The sequence below is a fragment of the Colletotrichum godetiae genome, assembly GCF_030913485.1.
Source record: "Colletotrichum godetiae strain CBS 193.32 chromosome Unknown BDP55scaffold_121, whole genome shotgun sequence".
NCBI lineage: Eukaryota > Fungi > Ascomycota > Sordariomycetes > Glomerellales > Glomerellaceae > Colletotrichum > Colletotrichum godetiae.
Genome location: NW_026851369.1, coordinates 26,747 through 44,698, shown reverse-complemented (window position 1 = coordinate 44,698; position 17,952 = coordinate 26,747). Strand labels below are relative to the sequence as shown.

At 50.2% G+C, this 17,952-nt stretch overlaps 7 protein-coding genes and 1 non-coding gene across 8 annotated transcripts; 4 read left to right on the top strand and 4 right to left on the bottom strand.

Annotated features, from left to right (window-relative positions):
• Nucleotides 1-2,508: 2,508 nt before the first annotated feature.
• BDP55DRAFT_639342 (uncharacterized protein) lies at nt 2,509-3,057 on the bottom strand (the record flags this gene model as incomplete). Its single annotated transcript, XM_060573237.1, has 1 exon — nt 2,509-3,057. One exon carries the CDS (start codon nt 3,055-3,057, stop codon nt 2,509-2,511), a length of 549 nt encoding a protein of 182 aa, XP_060421554.1.
• Nucleotides 3,058-3,782: 725 nt separating this feature from the next.
• On the top strand, nt 3,783-4,661 carry BDP55DRAFT_524537 (necrosis inducing protein-domain-containing protein; the record flags this gene model as incomplete). Its single annotated transcript, XM_060567799.1, has 2 exons — nt 3,783-4,018; nt 4,097-4,661. Coding segments are annotated over 2 exons (801 nt in total), but the record flags the coding sequence as incomplete, so codon positions are not given.
• Nucleotides 4,662-5,458: 797 nt separating this feature from the next.
• On the bottom strand, nt 5,459-6,511 carry BDP55DRAFT_624753 (necrosis inducing protein-domain-containing protein; the record flags this gene model as incomplete). Its single annotated transcript, XM_060571410.1, has 2 exons — nt 5,459-6,172; nt 6,264-6,511. The coding sequence occupies 2 exons, from the start codon at nt 6,509-6,511 to the stop codon at nt 5,512-5,514; spliced, it is 909 nt and encodes a 302-aa protein (XP_060421552.1). The 3' UTR covers nt 5,459-5,511.
• A 2,330-nt stretch (nt 6,512-8,841) lies between these two features.
• BDP55DRAFT_709124 (uncharacterized protein) lies at nt 8,842-9,678 on the top strand (the record flags this gene model as incomplete). The annotated part of the gene is made up of 3 exons (XM_060578120.1): nt 8,842-9,124; nt 9,203-9,291; nt 9,325-9,678. 3 exons carry the CDS (start codon nt 8,842-8,844, stop codon nt 9,676-9,678), a joined length of 726 nt encoding a protein of 241 aa, XP_060421551.1.
• Nucleotides 9,659-11,089, bottom strand: BDP55DRAFT_68423 (glycosyl hydrolase catalytic core-domain-containing protein). Its single transcript, XM_060576391.1, has one exon. The coding sequence runs from the start codon at nt 10,952-10,954 to the stop codon at nt 9,992-9,994; it is 963 nt and encodes a 320-aa protein (XP_060421550.1). The 5' UTR covers nt 10,955-11,089; the 3' UTR covers nt 9,659-9,991.
• A 2,536-nt stretch (nt 11,090-13,625) lies between these two features.
• BDP55DRAFT_t336 lies at nt 13,626-13,709 on the bottom strand. The gene has a single exon. It is a non-coding gene; the product is annotated as a tRNA-Thr (tRNA).
• A 399-nt stretch (nt 13,710-14,108) lies between these two features.
• Nucleotides 14,109-15,184, top strand: BDP55DRAFT_624751 (NADPH-dependent FMN reductase). Its single transcript, XM_060571409.1, has 2 exons — nt 14,109-14,258; nt 14,323-15,184. Exon 2 carries the CDS (start codon nt 14,482-14,484, stop codon nt 15,109-15,111), a length of 630 nt encoding a protein of 209 aa, XP_060421549.1. The 5' UTR covers nt 14,109-14,258; nt 14,323-14,481; the 3' UTR covers nt 15,112-15,184.
• A 300-nt stretch (nt 15,185-15,484) lies between these two features.
• Nucleotides 15,485-17,311, top strand: BDP55DRAFT_568643 (aspartic peptidase domain-containing protein; the record flags this gene model as incomplete). Its single annotated transcript, XM_060570704.1, has 1 exon — nt 15,485-17,311. The coding sequence occupies one exon, from the start codon at nt 15,485-15,487 to the stop codon at nt 17,309-17,311; it is 1,827 nt and encodes a 608-aa protein (XP_060421548.1).
• Between the last annotated feature and the right edge of the window lie 641 nt (nt 17,312-17,952).

Here is a 17,952-nt window from a genome sequence, read left to right as displayed (position 1 = left end):
GGCCGACTCGGACTAGCAGAAGTGTTCGACGCCGAGGTCGAAGGGGCGCGAACCGGCCTCAGAAGGGCTCTGCTCACCAATCGCGGTCATCCAATCCACATATGTATCGACAACACCAGCGTTATACAAGGCATCCGCGGCAAGGCGCCGGACTCGTCACAAGACGCGTTCCTCGAAATCCAAGAAGCGGCCAGGATATTTGATATACGGACGCACTGGTCCCCGGGACACCAGGGCATCGAAGGAAACGAGGCCGCGGACCGGCTGGCCAAAGAAGGAACGACACTGCCGGCGCGGATGGGTCAAATGGCAACACTAGCGGGCATCAAGCGGCTTGCAAGGGAAAAATTACAAAGCCAGCACAGGAGATGGTGGTATAAAGAGCGAAGGCCGCGGTACGCGGACTTGGGGCTTGAGGCAGCTCTGTCCAGCCCTCCTGAACTGGCCTTGCCGCGGGCTACGTTACATCACCTGCTGGCGGCACGATCGGGTCACGGGGACTTCGAGCAATATCACCGACGTTTCAACCACGACGACGCTCTAATGATGTGCTCTTGTGGAGAGGCGAAAGACGTGGACCACCTGGTCTACTGTCGACTAACGCTGGCGAGGAGGCAACGGTGGCCGACCCTCCACTCTCGCAGTATGCCCGAGCCCATAGGCCCTATGGGATCTCTCGAGGCCTACTTCAAGAGATTAATCACCGACCCACGAGGCTTCGAGGCCTTTCTCCGCGTGACGGACTTCTTCCAGAAGATCTGTCTGCGGTAGCAGCATCCACACCTACGTAGATGTGAGTGCGGACTACAAAGAACCTCCCGATTCCAAGGGACGATTTGGGAAAGAATGAAACTGGGGCACCAGCGGGAACCGGGGACAGACAGAACGCGTAGTGGCCACAAGGCATGATTTGGAGGACGATGTAAAGAGACGACGTACTGTAGAGTAGGTAGCCTTGGCTCACGGCCCTCCACGCCATATACCCTTCGGGAGGTCTGCGGTAAGGGCTCTAGCCCGGCCGCCACGGCGTTAAATACAACAACAACAACAACAACAACAACAATACAAACGATTCAATATACTTCACTACACACTATGAACATAGTGCTAGTAACCTCTCTTGGCAAAGTCTCCATATTCCCTAGAGGCCGATGATGTGAGGTCTCCGTGGGATATTGATTCGCGAAGGACTAAATCCAATTATACTAGCGGTGTTACCGACTTTCCGCGAACATCTTCAAATGTATGCATCAGTTGAGATGTGAGAACCTGAGTCCAAGTTCGTGTAGCAATATTCATGTTTGAGAATCCGCTGATCACTCATCATATGCTATTCAAGCCAGATTATTCGCGGAGTGCCGGTCTGATTAGAACACTACCTGCCGCCTGCAAGGCTTCATGAAACTGGAAACAACCGATTGGTAGTGGGCACCTGCCATAACCTTTTGCTAACGCAGATTACAGCGGTGAACGAAGGTATCACCCACAAAAGCACAGGCCGCTGGATATCGGTGAGCCTGGCTACCTTGAAGAACATGGATGAACTGCAAGGTTCCAGGAGGGGCGGGAATGGCCGAAGAAACCGATTTAATCAGCCTCACAAACGGTTCACTCAAAGCTAGTTCGAGTCAACTTAGTTCAGGTCTAGATTAATTGTTACTCATCGAGAGTTTGGCTAGCTAAGTTGCAGCCCCACTGTTTCCGGTTCGCAGCGATCCTTCATTTAGTAGTTGCCCCAGTCAACGCTCTGACATCACGACTGGAGGCGGCAAGTTACTCAACTGACTGCATAGGATTTATTCAATCCTAATGGTCTCCCTACAGTCACGATGGCCCACCTGTAGGGCTCAATAATCGTTGCATAGAGGCTCTGCCCACGCCCGATAGTCTGGGCAGAATTATAACCGCAAGTTGGCACAAACACAACAACGCGGCCAATCAAAAAAAAAAAAAGATTTAGAACTGAGTTCGGCAGAAATTACCGGTATATTTGTTTTCATCTCCAGGCAGCTATCGAAAGGTCTTTCGTAGACCGAATCCGAGTTTGTCTACCACAGGACCCATAGCATATAAGATCCGACGTGATGGGTAGAACATAGTTGTAGCGACCGTTCAACTCCAGTCAAAATCACGTGGAAGGTCCTTCGTGGCAAGGCTATTTTTCGTACGACTGATAGTAATGAATCACGGGGTACGGTCCGAATCTTCGTATGATCACCTCTCGGTAACACCGTAACAAGAACCCTCCTAACTACTGATCCCATTGGTGTATGTGAGGTGAGAATCTTGTTCTGTGTATTCTTTCGCTCAAAAGCTAAATAGCTACACTAAAGTGCTAAAGAATCCTGAGGAGAAGAATCAATTTTCAAAACCTCGCTCCCAGCGCTTCAATAGCTTCCTCCCAATTATACATCCCCAATCAAGAACAATTACTACACGTCATCAGAAGAAGCCCCAACATACGTGATATCAACAAATACCAGAGAAGATTGAGCTCACTTTCCATAATTATTCAACTGAAAGGTACATGTTCGTCTGGCCGTCCTCCCTCTTGATGATGATCTGGTCAATGCCCTTACGAGGAAGCATGCGGTACACAGCTCGGTAAAAAGGAGTTTGGTTGAAGATGGCCCAATCCGCTTCTTGGTCGGGCTTGACTCTGATCTCGTCTTTGAAACGGAGGCCGTGTTTGGTGCGGTATTCGGTCATTGCCGCCTTCGTGGCAAGGTTTTCGACGTCGTCAATAACGACCCACCACAAATCGTCGGGATCGATGCCCTCTTTGTCGCAGAGAGCTGCGAGGACTTGGGACATGTACAACTTGTCTTCGTGGTCATCTTCCTTGCCATTATAGGCCAAGTAGACGGTCATGGTCTTCTTTTCCACGTTGATTCTGACCTTGTCAACGGGAGCGTTACCACCCGAATAGTGAGGAGTGGTAACAATGTATAGTCCATTCTGGTACTCCTCAACGGTATACCCGTGCTCCTCCAAGATACCGGCGTAGACTCCCAGGAGGGAGAGACTGAGAAGGAAGTAATAGTAAAATGAACGCATTTTAAATCGTCTAACGTCCAATGTAGTAAAAGCTGAAGAAGATAATGATACGGCCTACAGCCTTCAAGCCTGGAGGTCTGGAAGCTTGAGAGATTTAAGTGAACTAGAGGCCATCAGAATTTGCCTGAATGTGAAGTCAGTACGTAAAAGAATAATCTGATATTCGCAGATCTTGTCCTAGCTAAGACTTCTATCATCCATATTCTCGTGAAGCTGTCAAAGTATCTGAACGAGTTTCGGGGTGACCGTCCAAATTTCCGTTTTTGCTTTTCCGGTTTTCTCACAATCACGAGATGTTTTAATCATGCTTCACATGTGACCAGGGATAGAATACATTTTTGAGGTGATCGGGTCTACCGTACGTATAGCATGCACAGTGCTACAGATCATAGTGATCACGTAGGTATCTTTGCTCTTCCAATGGGTAGTAGCATTAAGGTTACGGCAATTCAATGAGTGTGGGTACATCTAACGGCTTGATTCTTTATGCTTTGTTGCTATGACTTTCCGTTCATTTGGCCGCTGGAATATCATATTTGGGCTATGAAATAACGAGTCCGCAGCGTTTTGACATCTACTGGTACCTAAAGTAAGTACCAATGAGTGACATCGCCAGGCAGCCAGAAATATATAAAATCCCACGGGTATGTATGCATTGGCATTCATCCATCATCACCTTCTCCGACAATACAAGTTGAACTCGACCAGGAACAATGAAGTTCGCCAGTTTTGCAACTTTCCTGCTTGCCAGTGTGCCGAGCGCCTTTTCGGCCACTTTGCAAGCGCGAGGAAAAGATGTGGCCGTTGGTGACAAGTGGAAGAACCATGACGATATCCACGCCCTTCCAGCTGAAGCTGCCTCTGGAGTCGAGGGAGAACTCCAACTTCGTTTCCAGCCCTTTATCAAGGTTCTTGGAGGCTGCGTTCCTTTCCCAGCCGTAGATGCTGAAGGCTATCTCGGGTAAGCATGCCCATACTCTGTCTCTAGTGTTCACTGGCTATAATTCAAGACTTTGAGGCTAACTGAGCTCTCGTGAAGCGCTGGTCTCAAGCCCACCGGCAAGGGAAATGGTGACTGTGGGGCGAGTGAGGGCCAGCTCTATGTCAGAACTGGCAAAGTCAAAGAACGCACCGGAATTATGTACTCCTTCTATGTCCCCAAAGTCAACAAGGAACATCGTCACTACTGGGCATCTATTGTTGTATGGATTTACGGTACCGACGTCAACACAGCGCAACCTGTCGGCATCAGCTACCAAACCGACAACGGAGCGTATAACGTTGGCTCATATCCCGCCACAAAGTGGTCTTCAGGCGCTAGCCTGGTGGGCAGACCCACGCACCCGCTCGTCGCCTACTGGGGTAAGAAAGTCGTCGGACCCCTTACCGAGAACATGGAGAACACGCTCAACCTCCCGATCATCGACTGGGAGATGCTGCCGGAACCTGCGCAGAAACAGCTGGACGGTGTCATTTACGAGCACACCTCTGTCCCCTTCATCGACAAGAACTTTGGCAACAACCTCAACGAGGCGTTTGATGAGGGCTTCTACGCCGATCTTCCGGGCGGCGACGGCGACGAGGATGCAGGTGACCCCACTGACCCGGAGCCGGCTGGCCCGATGCCTTCAAAGGCCCCGCCCGCTCCGACCGCTTCGAAAAAGCCTCTGCCATCAGGGATCTAATAGAATTCGATCTATGTTGACAGGAAGTGGCCAATCATCATACATCGACTAGGCCGCATATGTCTATTCCAGGCACCTTCAAAGGTAAAAGAATGGGGTCAGGGGTATTTTTGGGGCAAGGTGTAAACGGGGGATTGATACGTTCTTCACTCTTTGGTAGTAGACTTCTCGTTGATTTTGACTGCATTTCCGTGGAATATATCGTTATTTGAAACGTTTCAAAGACTGGACTCGGACAAAAAATCTAGATTGATAATGACGTCGTTCTGGAAAACATTTCTTTGATCCGCAAAGAATAGGGTTCATGATGCTGAATAGGAGGTCGCCAGGTCTAGTAAATTCAGACTTTACAAGTCACAATGATAACCTCCAGTTGAACTTCTAAATTCTTGAGGCAGCCAAGATCTTCGACGCTACTCAGTTTGCTTTGAAAGATCCAAAGACTGCCGAATACATGTACCCAAATGTCTATAGGCTTCGATCGGGCAAAGGTTGCGAGTCACAAGAGCAAGTGAGCGATCTGACCGTCTCAGAGTGCTTGAGCAAACCCCCAGCGCAACTTAGGTACCAAAAAGAGACACGAAAACAGAGTTCAAAGCAGTTGGGAAATTAAGACTTGTGTATTGCTCGTGCAACTAAGTGCCGATCTCTTTCTAACCATTGTGGATGGATATACCAGCAATGTGAAGAGACTTTCCTCTAGATGCCTTGATGTAGTACTAAATAAGCTTCCCCTAGCTCGAAAAACTTCTTACAAACTGTCTATCGCTTATTTGTCCAAGCCAGTAGGTTCGGGAGTCGCAGCCGTCGCAGTGACGGGCGGGTTGTCGGCAGGAGGCACATCGTTCGAAGGGCAGTCAGGCTCCTTTGAGACACCAGCATAGAAGCCATCACGGTAAGCGGCATCAATCTGAGCCTGAAAGTGCTCATCAGTGAAGGGGACCTGAGTCTTTTCATACTTGACGTCCTTCAGTGCCTGCTTTGCCGCCGCGGGAAGGGAATCCCAGCTGATGAGAGTACGCTCGAAGAGTTTGTCGCCATCGGCGCCGGTAAAGGGCGCAATAGCCTCATCGTGGATTTGGATCTTGGGATGTGTGGCCATGTCGATGCCCACATCCGAGGATCTGAACGAGACTTCTCCGGCAGAGGCTGAGCCCCAGTTCAGGTGGTCGGTGGTGTAGGAGATGCCAACGGGCCAGATGGACGTGATGTCGCTGTCATCGCAGCCGAAGCGGTTAACCCAGACAACAACACTGGCCCAGTAGTGGCGGTGACCGTTGTTGTTACCCTTAGCCCAACGAACCTTTGGCATGTAGTAACTGTAGACAATTGCCTTGCGGCCTTGGCTCTCTCCACGACGGACGTAGACTTGAGCCGAGCCACCGTCACCACAGCCACTTCGGCCGCCACCGGTGGGTTTCAGACCAGCGCTGTTTGAAATCTCATCAGAACGTCGACTTTCTTCGAGTAGTATGCAACGCCGGACTGGTGCATAGTTGACGAGCAAAGGAGTTCACTTACCCAAGGTTGCCCTGTGCATCCACCGCCGCGTAAGGGTCGCAACCTCCAGAAACGTAGAGGAAAGGGTTGAAACGAAGTTCCAAGCTTCCTCCAACCACGGAAGGCTTTTGGGTGAAGGGGACGACGGCGTCGTGGTTGATCCAGGTGTGCCCGCCAGAGTCATCGCCATCGCGTGGCAACAGTGATGAAGCAACACTTTGGGAGAGGGCGAGGCAGCCCAAAAGAGGGCTTAGAGATTTCAACAGCATTGTTGCGACAAAGGAGTGTCGTTTGGCAAAAATCGAAAGAGTGTGGGTAGACAATGAAAGGTAGATGACAGAGGTGCTGGAGCAAAGAGAAACAGCCGCTCAATGTAGACTTTATTTGCAGTTCTACGTTGCATCATCTCATGAACCAGCGGGTGTGTTAGTGGACGGCCGCGGAACGAGAGCAAAACTGTAAATAGATTGTTGCCGGGGGAAACGCGGCGATACCTTATGGTTTCCAAAGTAATGCTAAGTACTAATTGAGGTAAGTATCATTTTGTCACTCCCTCGGAGCCCTATCTGACTCAAGATTGGATTCGTTCATATACGGAGATGCAAGGCGGAATAAAGTCCTCCAACGCGAGTTTAGTTTCAATTCTCAAGCATTGTTTCATTCCAAGTATTAGGCATCAACGCGACTTCTATTCTCAGCTTATCCGTGCCGCGTTGAGAGGGTCCCCAATCGTAGTTTTATTGTGTTTGCTCTATCACTATGAAGTCGGCTTCTGATGTCTACTTGGTTCGAGTCAAATATAGTAGCGGCTGTGGGTAGCGAGCGGCATGAGGCGACCGATATTAAGAATCATTAAGCTATTGAGTTCTGACATTGTAGCAGTTTCACGCCTAGGACCAGATCAACGCGAAGTTCTAAGGCCTGCGTTACATCAAATGACTAGGAACAATCGACTGAGTTCGAGAGCATCTATTAAGCTTTACGGGTGTCTTGGCCGTGGAACGCGCCAAAACGATTCCGTAATTCGGATATTGCCGTATGATGGTGGGACTCTCGGCACACGGGGTGGCCCGCCTCTAATTTGGACACTGTCCGTGCCGCAAGCTAGAATTCACGAGGAAATTCCCGTGGTTCATCCAAGCTCTGGTAGCGTCAACCTTGTTACTCCAAACCGATCGCAGTAAGCCGTAGCTGCAAAGGGGAAAAAAACCACTTGCTCTCTAAGGCGCGGGACTGCAGTCAGCAAGTTTCAAGCAGTGTCCTCCACAAGAGGCGTTGTTGCATCAAGTCCTGATGAGCCGAGCGAGCATGTTATATATACCTCCTCAACTAGTGTTTACATACAAAAGCAACGCATGTGAGAATTGCATGTTACTGGTTGCTCTTCCGGGGCCCTCCACATGTGGATAGCATTATTGATCATTAAACGCTATCAACTGCCGTTTAAGGTACCTTACGAGTGCAACTTCTTCAGCATTGCGAAGCTACATCTCATCGGCAATCTACTATCAAGTTCCTCAACTGCTATGTTAATATGAGCTTGGGGTAGGTGTGAAAAATAAATGAGAAGTCAGAATGTTCAAGTAGATTTGTCGTGCGAGTGGGTAGACTTGTATAGGGGTGGCATACCTAGTTCTAATATCTTCCCAGGGGACGGCAGTAATTTGAAAGTCGTTCATAAACCCGTTTGTAAGGTCTCGATATGGTGGTTTCTAAAAGTACTTTGATACAATGAAGTTGCCGTTAATCAGACAGCCTGAGCCAATGAAAGCTGGACGCTATGGACAAGCGCCAGTGCCTTGAGAAATCAAGGTTCGCTTTGACATCACACCTAGTTGAATCCTACGTAGACCGTAGACTCTGGCCTTGTGAATAAATGATTGTCTATTACTGGTCCCAAGAATCCTTATAAGAATCCTTATCATGCTAACATATGACGAAATGATCTCCAGGTTCGCTCTCGTCCTCTGGACGCGCGTTGATCTGCACCGGCTTATATTCGACGTGTGTTTCCGTCTTCAAGCTCCGTGGCCCTTTCTCTGCAAGAACAATAAATATAAGCATTAACAATGTGTCTGGTGCCTAAACGTACGCTCCATGTTATCCAATGATACCATCCCTTTCCCAAACGACCATGTCTTGGCAGATGATGAGATCTTAGGAGTGCAGCATACCACTTGGCTTTCGGACTCGCATCACTGTAAGTGGACTAGTAATTGAGCCATGTAAGCTGGTAGCTCACTCAAAAAAAGAAAAAAAAAATAGAAGCTCATGATTGATCAAGTTTCTGATTAATGCATGTAGGAGGGGGCGCAGCTAATCCATGACACTTCAACCACTACACTTATCGGGCCTCTGTTCAACATAGGATACACAACCCTCCAGAGTACGTTATGCACGTGGAGGTTCAAATCTAAGATAATGGGCGGTTCATCCCATAGGACTAATGGGCCTCATCAGCTCGAATAGGCTCCCTCGGACATCATTGAGTCTTGGAACTCTCAGGTATATCTTACGGGCATTTCTCCTCGATTACCTTATTCCCTCATCTTGCAGAACCACACACCATGATCATCAATCATATGTTACTCTAAGCGAAATGCAACTAAGAGTCTATTTTGTGATAACACTGTTGAAGATTCTAGCAACCGGTCAAACATGTTACTGGCCTAATGGAGTCCCCAACGATGTTGTCAAGCCCTGCCCTGTTACCGCGGGCACCGAAGCAGCTGCATGCTGTTTCGAAGACCACTATTGCCTGACAAATGGTCTATGCTTCGAGCCTTTGACGTTAACCATGTATCGAGGGGCATGCACCGACGAGACTTTCCAGTCAAGCGGATGTCCTAAATACTGTGACAAGAGCGATATTCCTGGAAGTGGTGAGTCTGCTTTTGTTGGCGTAACAATTAGACCTTGTCGTTGATAAGAAGTATCTCTGACATCTGCAAATCTCTTAGACAATTCGCTCCACATCGGCGTCTGGACTTGTGGCAACGCACGATTTTCTTGTAGCAATCTGCAGAATTGCGCAACCGGCAACTTCACCGTCAGTCTTCCCGGCAAGATTATGTTGAATTAGGCGGCGAGTACGGATCTCGGAGACATGGCCGCATTTACATCTACGGCTGGCAACAGTAGCGGTACATGCTCCATGGGCAATGATACAGACAGTAAAGGCAGCATCTCCGCTGGCGCCGCAGCAGGTATCGGAGTGGGTGTTGGTGTACCTCTTGCGATTGCCGCCGGAGTACTGGCTGTGATGCTGTTGCGCGAGAAGAAGAAGACAGCGACGACGTCACAGGCCTCAGAGATGGTCGAGAATGACGGCTCAAAAGCCAGTGGTCCAAGCATACAGCCCGTTTGGGTTCATGCCCATACGGGCCCTCCTGAATTATCCAACCAGCAAGACGTTCGGCACGAGCTGCCACAGTAATTGAGTGTGGACGATCGTTGACTAGCACTTGAGAACCACGGGAGTTGATCAGAGTGCATTGCGATATTTCAATATCTCAATATGCTTTCGAATGCTTCATGTATGGATATGTCTTGATTGTATGTTTATAGTCTGTTGTACGCGTGTAACAATCCAATGGAAGAGGTATCAATCTCGTTGTGTGGTGGACTGTGTTCGTGTGACCGGCACACTCAATTGTACGTAGATGCAAAAGGAAATCGTAAACATGTACTCGTAAGCAACCTCAATCAGGCAGAATGTGCTGCTCGGCGTTTTTCGGCCCCGGCAATGTCTACCACAACGTTGTGATAGCAGTAAGAATGGCTGTCCAAAGCAGCGCCTTGCCGGGAGATAGCGAGCTAGCAAAGTTGCCTTCACCCTTCTGGCCCTTTTCGAATCCCTGTTCATCGCCGCCAAGGTATAGAGCACCAAGGTCCGTCAGACCGCCATCGCCGTCAAACAGTGACACGGAGTTACCGGTCCATGCGTTGGCCTCATCTTTGCGGAAGGCACCGAACCATGCATAGCCCTCGACGTAGTCCAGACCGTCCAGATACGCCAGACTCTCGTTCATCATGGCGAGAGTGGCATCCGTGTCTTGTTTGGGGAGGGCCATCTCCGTGATCCAGTACTTGAGATCCGGCGATGTGGAGTTGTAGAAATCCCGAAGCCCGTCGAGGTGGTTCTTAAGGCCGGTCGCATCGCCGTACCAGTGCACGGCGACAAAGTCGGTCGGACAACCGTTGTCGTCAATGTCGTAGCACGACTCGTTGAACTTTTGCAGCCACTCGATGCCCTGCGAGGAGCCGGTGACTACCGGATGGCTGATGTTCCACTTGCGGGAGCCGGAGTTGCGGAAGGGCACAATGTGCTCAATGTAGGCCTTGGCAGCATCTTCAGGGTCGATACTACTGCCGCCAGATGATGTCGTTCCGTCGGGCTCATTGAAAGTAAGAAGATGGGTGGATGATCCAGGTAGTGCGCTGAGACGTGAGCTGAGGCCTGAATCTGAAGCATCATCGACGCCGTGGATGAGCGGGACAAAGGCGATGGAGCTGTTCAGGACCTGTGCAGGCCATGTTGACCATGTGTAATACCAGCTGATCAGTGACTTTGCGGAGGTGAGCAGCTGGCTGTCGGCCGTGTGGTCGTCGCCCTGGAAAGCCAACCCGCGTTTTGAAGGCAGGTCGGACTGTGCGAAGGCTGTGGAGTGGAGGGCCAGCGACGCTAGCAATATGCGACTTGTTCGTCTCATGGTGCCGCAGGTACAGAAATGACCCCTTATCTATCTAACGTGAAAGAGAGTAGGAAGTGGTTCGTGGAGGATGATCCTTGTGTAGTTTGATGCATAGCAATCGGGTTCGGATGCAGCCGAAGGGGGTGTCGACTTTGCATATATATTTGACAATCTTTCAAATTTGAACTATTCAAGTAAATAGTAAATGCTGCAAGGCGCAAAAGAACTTGTTTAGCCGAGAGCCTAGACAAGCAGGATTTCTTCTTGCTGACGGCTCTCACGCCCATTTCAGTCATTGACCTCATTCGAGACCATCGCGCTCTTGGCGAGGGGCGACAATCCGGTGACGTCATATTCCCTGGTCTCGCAGTCCTTGGTTGGTGCCAGTTGGATTGGCCAAGGCAAGCCCCCTTGTATGCGTAAGCCACACCGCAACGGTCTTGAACGCTGACAAAGTCACAAGAGAAAATTGAGAAGTTGGTCGGGCAAGGGTCCTGGTCGAGGCCCGTCATTGGTCTTGGGTCTAGACATGTGTTTACACAGTAGCAAGGAGTGGTGCCATGGACAGAAGGACTCACGTTCAGTTGCGGCTGTCGGCGATGGGCCCTGGCATACCCCTGTCAGAACATGTCATCGGTTCGTCCAGTGAACTGGAAGACTGCCGTGAGTGCCTGAAATTGATTAATTAAAACTTTTACTTTTGGAAAAGCAGAGTCCTGCGATTATCCACAGTCGCAGTGCTCTGCAAGCTACCTATTACAACACAATCGCTAAAGCTAGACCTGATGACTTTAGTTGAGACGTGACTGCCCCGGGGCGAAATGGACACAACTATTGGTTTTTGAGCTGAGTGCGAGTCTTCAATCCAGCGGAGTTTGGAAGGTATCTAGCCAATGTTCGTGCTCAGTTTCTCAGGTCATGATGAAGCGGTGCGTGTGGTGATGGTCTAGGTACCTACGTAGAAATAGACAAAACCTCTGGAGACCAGAAATTGACTTCGGCCATTTGAAGCTTATCATACGGATTCCTAGACGCTATATCCGTATGGCAGCATAGTCCAATCTGATTCCGAGCTACTCGGAGCCTCGGGGAGTAAGGTCGGCCTGCCTACCTTAGGGAACTGATCCGCATCGCTCACGAATATGAGCGCACTTGGCGATTGAACCCGCCGCAATGCCTTGAGAACTCGGTTCCTTTCCTCGGTACACAACATCCCGTTTTGGCTCTCGGAGCTTAAGCTGGCCCGAGATCATCGACTTCCCTCGACTATATAGGAAAACCAGCATTCCGTTGCAAACTTAATCCTTTGAGCCTATCACGAACGGTATACGCGAGAGCGAGTCAGCATCAACTACAAAATAGGCGGGCCTCGTCTCATATCTACATTTATCAACTGTGAACTCAATCCCGCTGTTGAGCGGTCTCATATCAAATAAGCAACGCAGCCATCCGCGCCGCTAGGCGGTACTAGGCGGTACTGGGTGTGCTCCGTACGGGATCTGTAATGCACATCAAGTTATCAACTACTGCCGGTTGGCTCGACGGCTATCTCCATCACTCTACCCACCACAAGGTGGTAACAAGTATGCCGCAGTATTCCTTACCTTAAGACATCCTCCCGGAAACTTTCTTATACGATGTGGGCCTTTCTCGCTCTCGTACTTAACGTGCTGAGTTGACTGTCGACTGTTAATGTGATATAAGTACAAGTCTTGGTACAACTGAAGCATTGAATGCATTCTCATATTATTCACTTCACAATCACAACTCTGCCATACCTGAGTACTTTAAATAGCCTGGTCTTCCGTATCAACCGTCACTCCAAGCCCAGATTCACCATGCACTTCCAAGCAACAACTCTTGCTCTGGCCGCCGCTGTCATCTTCCAGAGTGTTTCAGCACAATTTTGCACTGGCCCCCCCCGCAGACTGCAACTTCGAAGATGTAAGATCTTTAGAAGACAATTCTTGACACCGAGTACCTCAATGGCAAGAGCAGATGCTGATAGTTCGACTCAATATAGTGCAGAATCAACTATGTTGATCCTTGGGCGATCTGCAAGTCAAAGGTCCGTGCCTGCTCGAGAGCAGCTGATCCCTCGAGATTCAGGCAAATCCTAAACGGCAATGAGATGTCTGAGCTGACTTGTATATCAGTGCACTCCCAACTCGGGCCGCGATGCCGCGGTTTCTTGCTGTTCTGGATCGCTGTACTGCCCGGCATGATTAAGCGCACCATGATTCGGTGGAAGTAAATTGTGATAACATCAAGGGGGTGGAGCTTACGACTAGTTGCATTGAGCGCATTGGCGAGATTTCGGCATTTTAAATGTAAATATTCAATTTCATATTTACCTTAGTCGAGGGGGTAAACGTGAATTATTGTAACGATTTCATACCTCTTAGTATGGGTCTGAGAATTGGCAACGTCATGTATCCTTCAACTGAGACTACATACACCGCCTGACAAGCTGAAAATGACATTGCCATGCTGTTTCCCGGGCATTGAGCTCTCGACTTCGGGAGGTCATTACAAACAGGGAGTTGCCGGTTCACTAAGAAGCGGCATGCGCAAGGTCAAGAATCATACTCTGTTGGGTCCTAATTGAAAACCCTAACCCTCATCATCTTCCCTGATGAAAAACAGCTAACTAACCCTCTGAAACGCAAAAAAATTCCAAAACCAATGGTGCCTCGAGGGCGAATCGAACGCCCGATCTTCTCATGACGAACTGCAGTACGAGTGAGACGCTTTACCACTGAGCCACCGAGGCAGGAAAACCAGATCATGGTTGGTGGTTCACAGATGCTGGTGAGTCAGCGCAGGACGACTAAGTCACACCGCCAATTTGAGTCTCACGATGCACCGACCGAGTTATCGATGATGGTGTGGTGGTTGTCAAAACTCAATACGAGGGAAACTCTCTCATTTGTTGAGACAAAGATGTGTGGATGACTAACCTCCGCGCGGGTCGTCTCGACTTGCCGTTCCCCACGTGCGATTCGTTTCGCCTTTCCCCCAGTTGGGACGAAATAACTCATATGCCTGCGCGCGGGTGTAAGCACCAAAGAAATCTTACAGAATAGTACGAGGAGGCAGTTTTCATAGGCTGGCATCGAGATAAAACTATGAAGTTGCTCTTTGATTGCGCATCTGTCTAGGTTCAAAACACCTTTCAGAATCGATGCGCGCGGGTCTGGTATTGGGAACAAGCCACATCGCCGAGCGATGCAGAATCCCTCTGACGTGGTCAAGCCAAGCGCCAAAAAACGCCAGTGATGATTATGGATCAACAGCACAAGAGCCGAAGTTGCAATATTTGGTTGGAAGAACGTAATCACAATTATCATCCTCGGAAGCGAGCTGACCTTTTGGCTACTATTCAGTGTACATAACGTTTTGACATAAAAGGCTGGTTTATTGCCGCTCCCGAGTACTTCCAATCCACAGCAAACATTCAAGCTGAAATACAGAGTCATTGTAGAGCTTTGCAAAGTTCAATCAACTCTCAGGGCTTTTGATCTCACATCTTCCACCTTGCCGATATGATTGCCTTCAAGAAAGTTGCCGTCATTGTGACGAGTACCCGAACTCCACGCATCGGGACCAAGGTCGCAGAACTGGTGAAAGACACGATCACCGCAGATACTACCAACAGCGACATCGACTTGTCTCTCGTTGAAGTCGCCACATTCAACTTGCCTGTATTTGACGAGCAGATTATCCCCGCTCAGGTGCCAGCCGCGGGAAGTTTCGCCCACGAGCACAGCAAAGCGTGGAGTAGCGAAATCGCCAAGTACGACGCCTACATCATCGTGGTTCCTGAGTACAACCGCGGCCTGTCTGGTGGCGCCAAGAACGCCATCGACTACTTGTACAACGAGTGGATTGGCAAGCCAATCTCCATTGTCAGCTACGGTATCATGGGCGGCAACTCGGCGTCAGAGCAGGCTCAGAAGACCCTGGAGGGCATGAAGCTCCGGATTGCGCCGACGCGACCGGCGCTTGCTTTTGCAGGTGGGGCCGGGCCGGATCTGGTGGCTGCGATGAGCCACGGCGAGATCGGCGAAGAGTCGCGGAAGAAGTGGGAGGCGGAATCGGAGACCATCCTCAAGGCCTTTGGGGAGTTGAAGGAGCTCCTCAATGCGCCAGCTCCGGCCAAGACTGACCTTTAAGATAGACCTGGGCTAGAAAGCACCACTGGTACCCGTTGACGGTGGCGTGGAGAAAAACAAGCTTGATTTTTAGCTAGAGTTAGTTCGCAAATTCCAGATCACCTAACCTAACCCAATTCGCGCGGTGGAACTCCACCTCCTAATGTCGCTAAACCCCCGTCGACAGCATCGTGTTCCTTCGTGTTGGTCGAGCTATTGCTCTGCTGCCTATTTGAAAGTTACTGTGCCGCCCGGCTTTGCATTAGCCTGAAATTCTCGTCGCATCAGCCATCGATTTGATCGCTCACTTCCCTTCGCGTTTTGTTCTGCATTTTCCCTCTTGTTTCACCATGCGTCATTCTTCGCCGTCATTCGTTTTTTGTCCTTCATCGTCATGAGGACGTCCGCTCTCTTCGCGCTCGGTGGCGGCGCAATCGCTGTCTTAGCGCAAGTTCATCTACCCTTCTCCCATCAACCTCAGCTGAAGGCTAGTGCCAATATCGAAACAAGGGACTCAGCCGGTCGCCGATCTGTTTCTGTCGCGGATGTTTACGTGACGGATTGGAATTATTTGGTCAACGTCACTGTCGGCACACCGCCACAAGACGTCTCCATGAGAGTTTCTGTACAGGCTGAGCACACTTGGGTTCCCAACGCCAAGTATTGCGACTACTACAACTACAGCGACTATTATGATTCTACTTCTACGAGGAGCTCCTACTACCTCGATTCATACTCGTGCAAATACGGTGCTTTCCAGAGCAACGAGTCATCCACCTACGTCAATCCCGGCACCGAAGATTTCAGTGCCAGGTACTCAGTTGGCCGAGCTCAGGGAGAATGGATTAGCGACACGTTGGGCGTGGCCGGCAGCCAGATATCTAAAATGATCATGGGTTACGTTCAATCGGCAGATGTGTTGATTGGTGTTCTGGGCCTGGGCTTCAACACCACCAGTGGTGCACAATCCACCGCCAGCCCGAGCAGCACCTCGAATTATCCTACTGTTCCTGAACGCTTATTACGAGATGGCCTGATTAGCTCCCCTGCCTACAGTCTCTGGCTGGACGACGCGTCGGCCAAGTCTGGAAATCTTCTACTGGGCGCAATCGATATCTCAAAGTTCGAAGGCCCTTTGATCCGCTTCTCAGTGCGCACAATATCGGGGTGGTCAACGAATAGGCGATTTGATACCTGGATTACGTCCTTCAATGGCAGCAAGTCAGATGTAGATGACCTACAGCCTCTTGGAGAATCTTTGAGCCAATCAACCGACCCATATGATACCTCGAATCTGGTCCTCCTCTCGCCAGATGCTGCTTTGTCAGTGCTACCAGACGACATAGCCATAGCTCTCTGGGCTCTCGCTGGCGCTTCCTGGAACGATGATCTCGGCTACGCCATCATCCCCTGCGCGGCGGCGAATACCACCACGGGACGTCTGGCCGTCCAACTTTACGGATCGGACGGACCCGTCCTCAATGTAGCTATTGCCGACCTCGTGGTTTCTCAGGATACCTGGTCTCACTCTGAGTGGTCTTGGGAGACCGAGTCGGCTTCCGAGTACTGTCTGTTTGGGGTCCAGTCAGAAAACTCTACCTCAACATACACGTCTTCTTCCTACCCCTATGGCTTGGGCAGCGCATTCCTTAAGCATTCCTACATGGTTTTCGACCTTATCAACGAAGAGATTGCTATTGCAAAGACGAAATTTGGCAGCACACAGACGGAGGACCTAGTTTCGTTCTCGGCCTATGGAGCCGAGATCCCCGCGTCGACCAGTGTTGTGCCGGACTGGTGCTCATCTTCGTCGTCTAAATGTAGAACAAGTGACTCGGGCTCGGGCTCCGGGGGCGGATCATACGACGGCGGTACCACCTACATGGGCGATGGTTATTACCCTGGACGTCTTCCCCTAGAGGCAAATCTAGCCATCGGTCTCAGTGTCGGCGTTTTCTGCACTCTGGTTTTGGGCATGTCTATCTGGGCCATCAGACGAGGCCGCCGCATCAGGAAGGCGCAGAGAGAGCTGGCTGAAAAGCAAGCCGACGTGCAACAAGGCGGCGATACACGGGTCCTGGATGGCGACGGCAATGGCAGCAACGTGGATCAAGAAGCCTCGTTTTCTCAACATACGCCAGTCGCAGCGACTCGAGATCCTTCTGTGACCGATACAGCTGCAGAGCAACGTGCTACTGAAATTGTGGGAACTGCCAAGTAAGAGCGAAGTGTATGACAGACAGACTTAGTGCAACCTGTGATTCCACCGGGCCATGTGCCATGGAGTGTAATTATTGAAACAATTCATTGAGCTTCTGCCTGATCACTCTGATCCTTCGACAAAATATACTGCCGAAGTCCGGGGTTCCAACTGCAACTAAAGTAACGTGCGGACCGATCCGACTTCTGTCTATGACGACCATGACTAGTCACTAGACCTGGCGAGCCAGATAGCGAGTCGGAAGGTAGCCTAACTTGCACAACGCGGTAGTAGTCGCTAGATGCCCAGATCTCAACTGTCATCCTGATGCTGAATGGTGGTTCGCTGCTTCTCGTAGATCCTCATCTAGGGAATCCGAAGCGTCGGTTTCCATTTGCAACGTTGCAGATCACATATTACTTCTAGTGAGCCTCATGGACACTGCAGATGGCATAGGAAACCTCGAGGTCAACCGCCGATACCACTCTGCAATATGCAAGAAATCAGATGGCAGCTGCTCAGATGGTGTTAGCAGCTAGAAGAAGCCCCTGAGGTAGCCGCTCTTGACGAAAGGGCGGAGCGGGTGATGTGCCGCTGCCGTCTTATCACATTCTCACCTTCCAGAAGGGAGTAGTAAACTCCGTAGGATTTCTTCAGTGTGG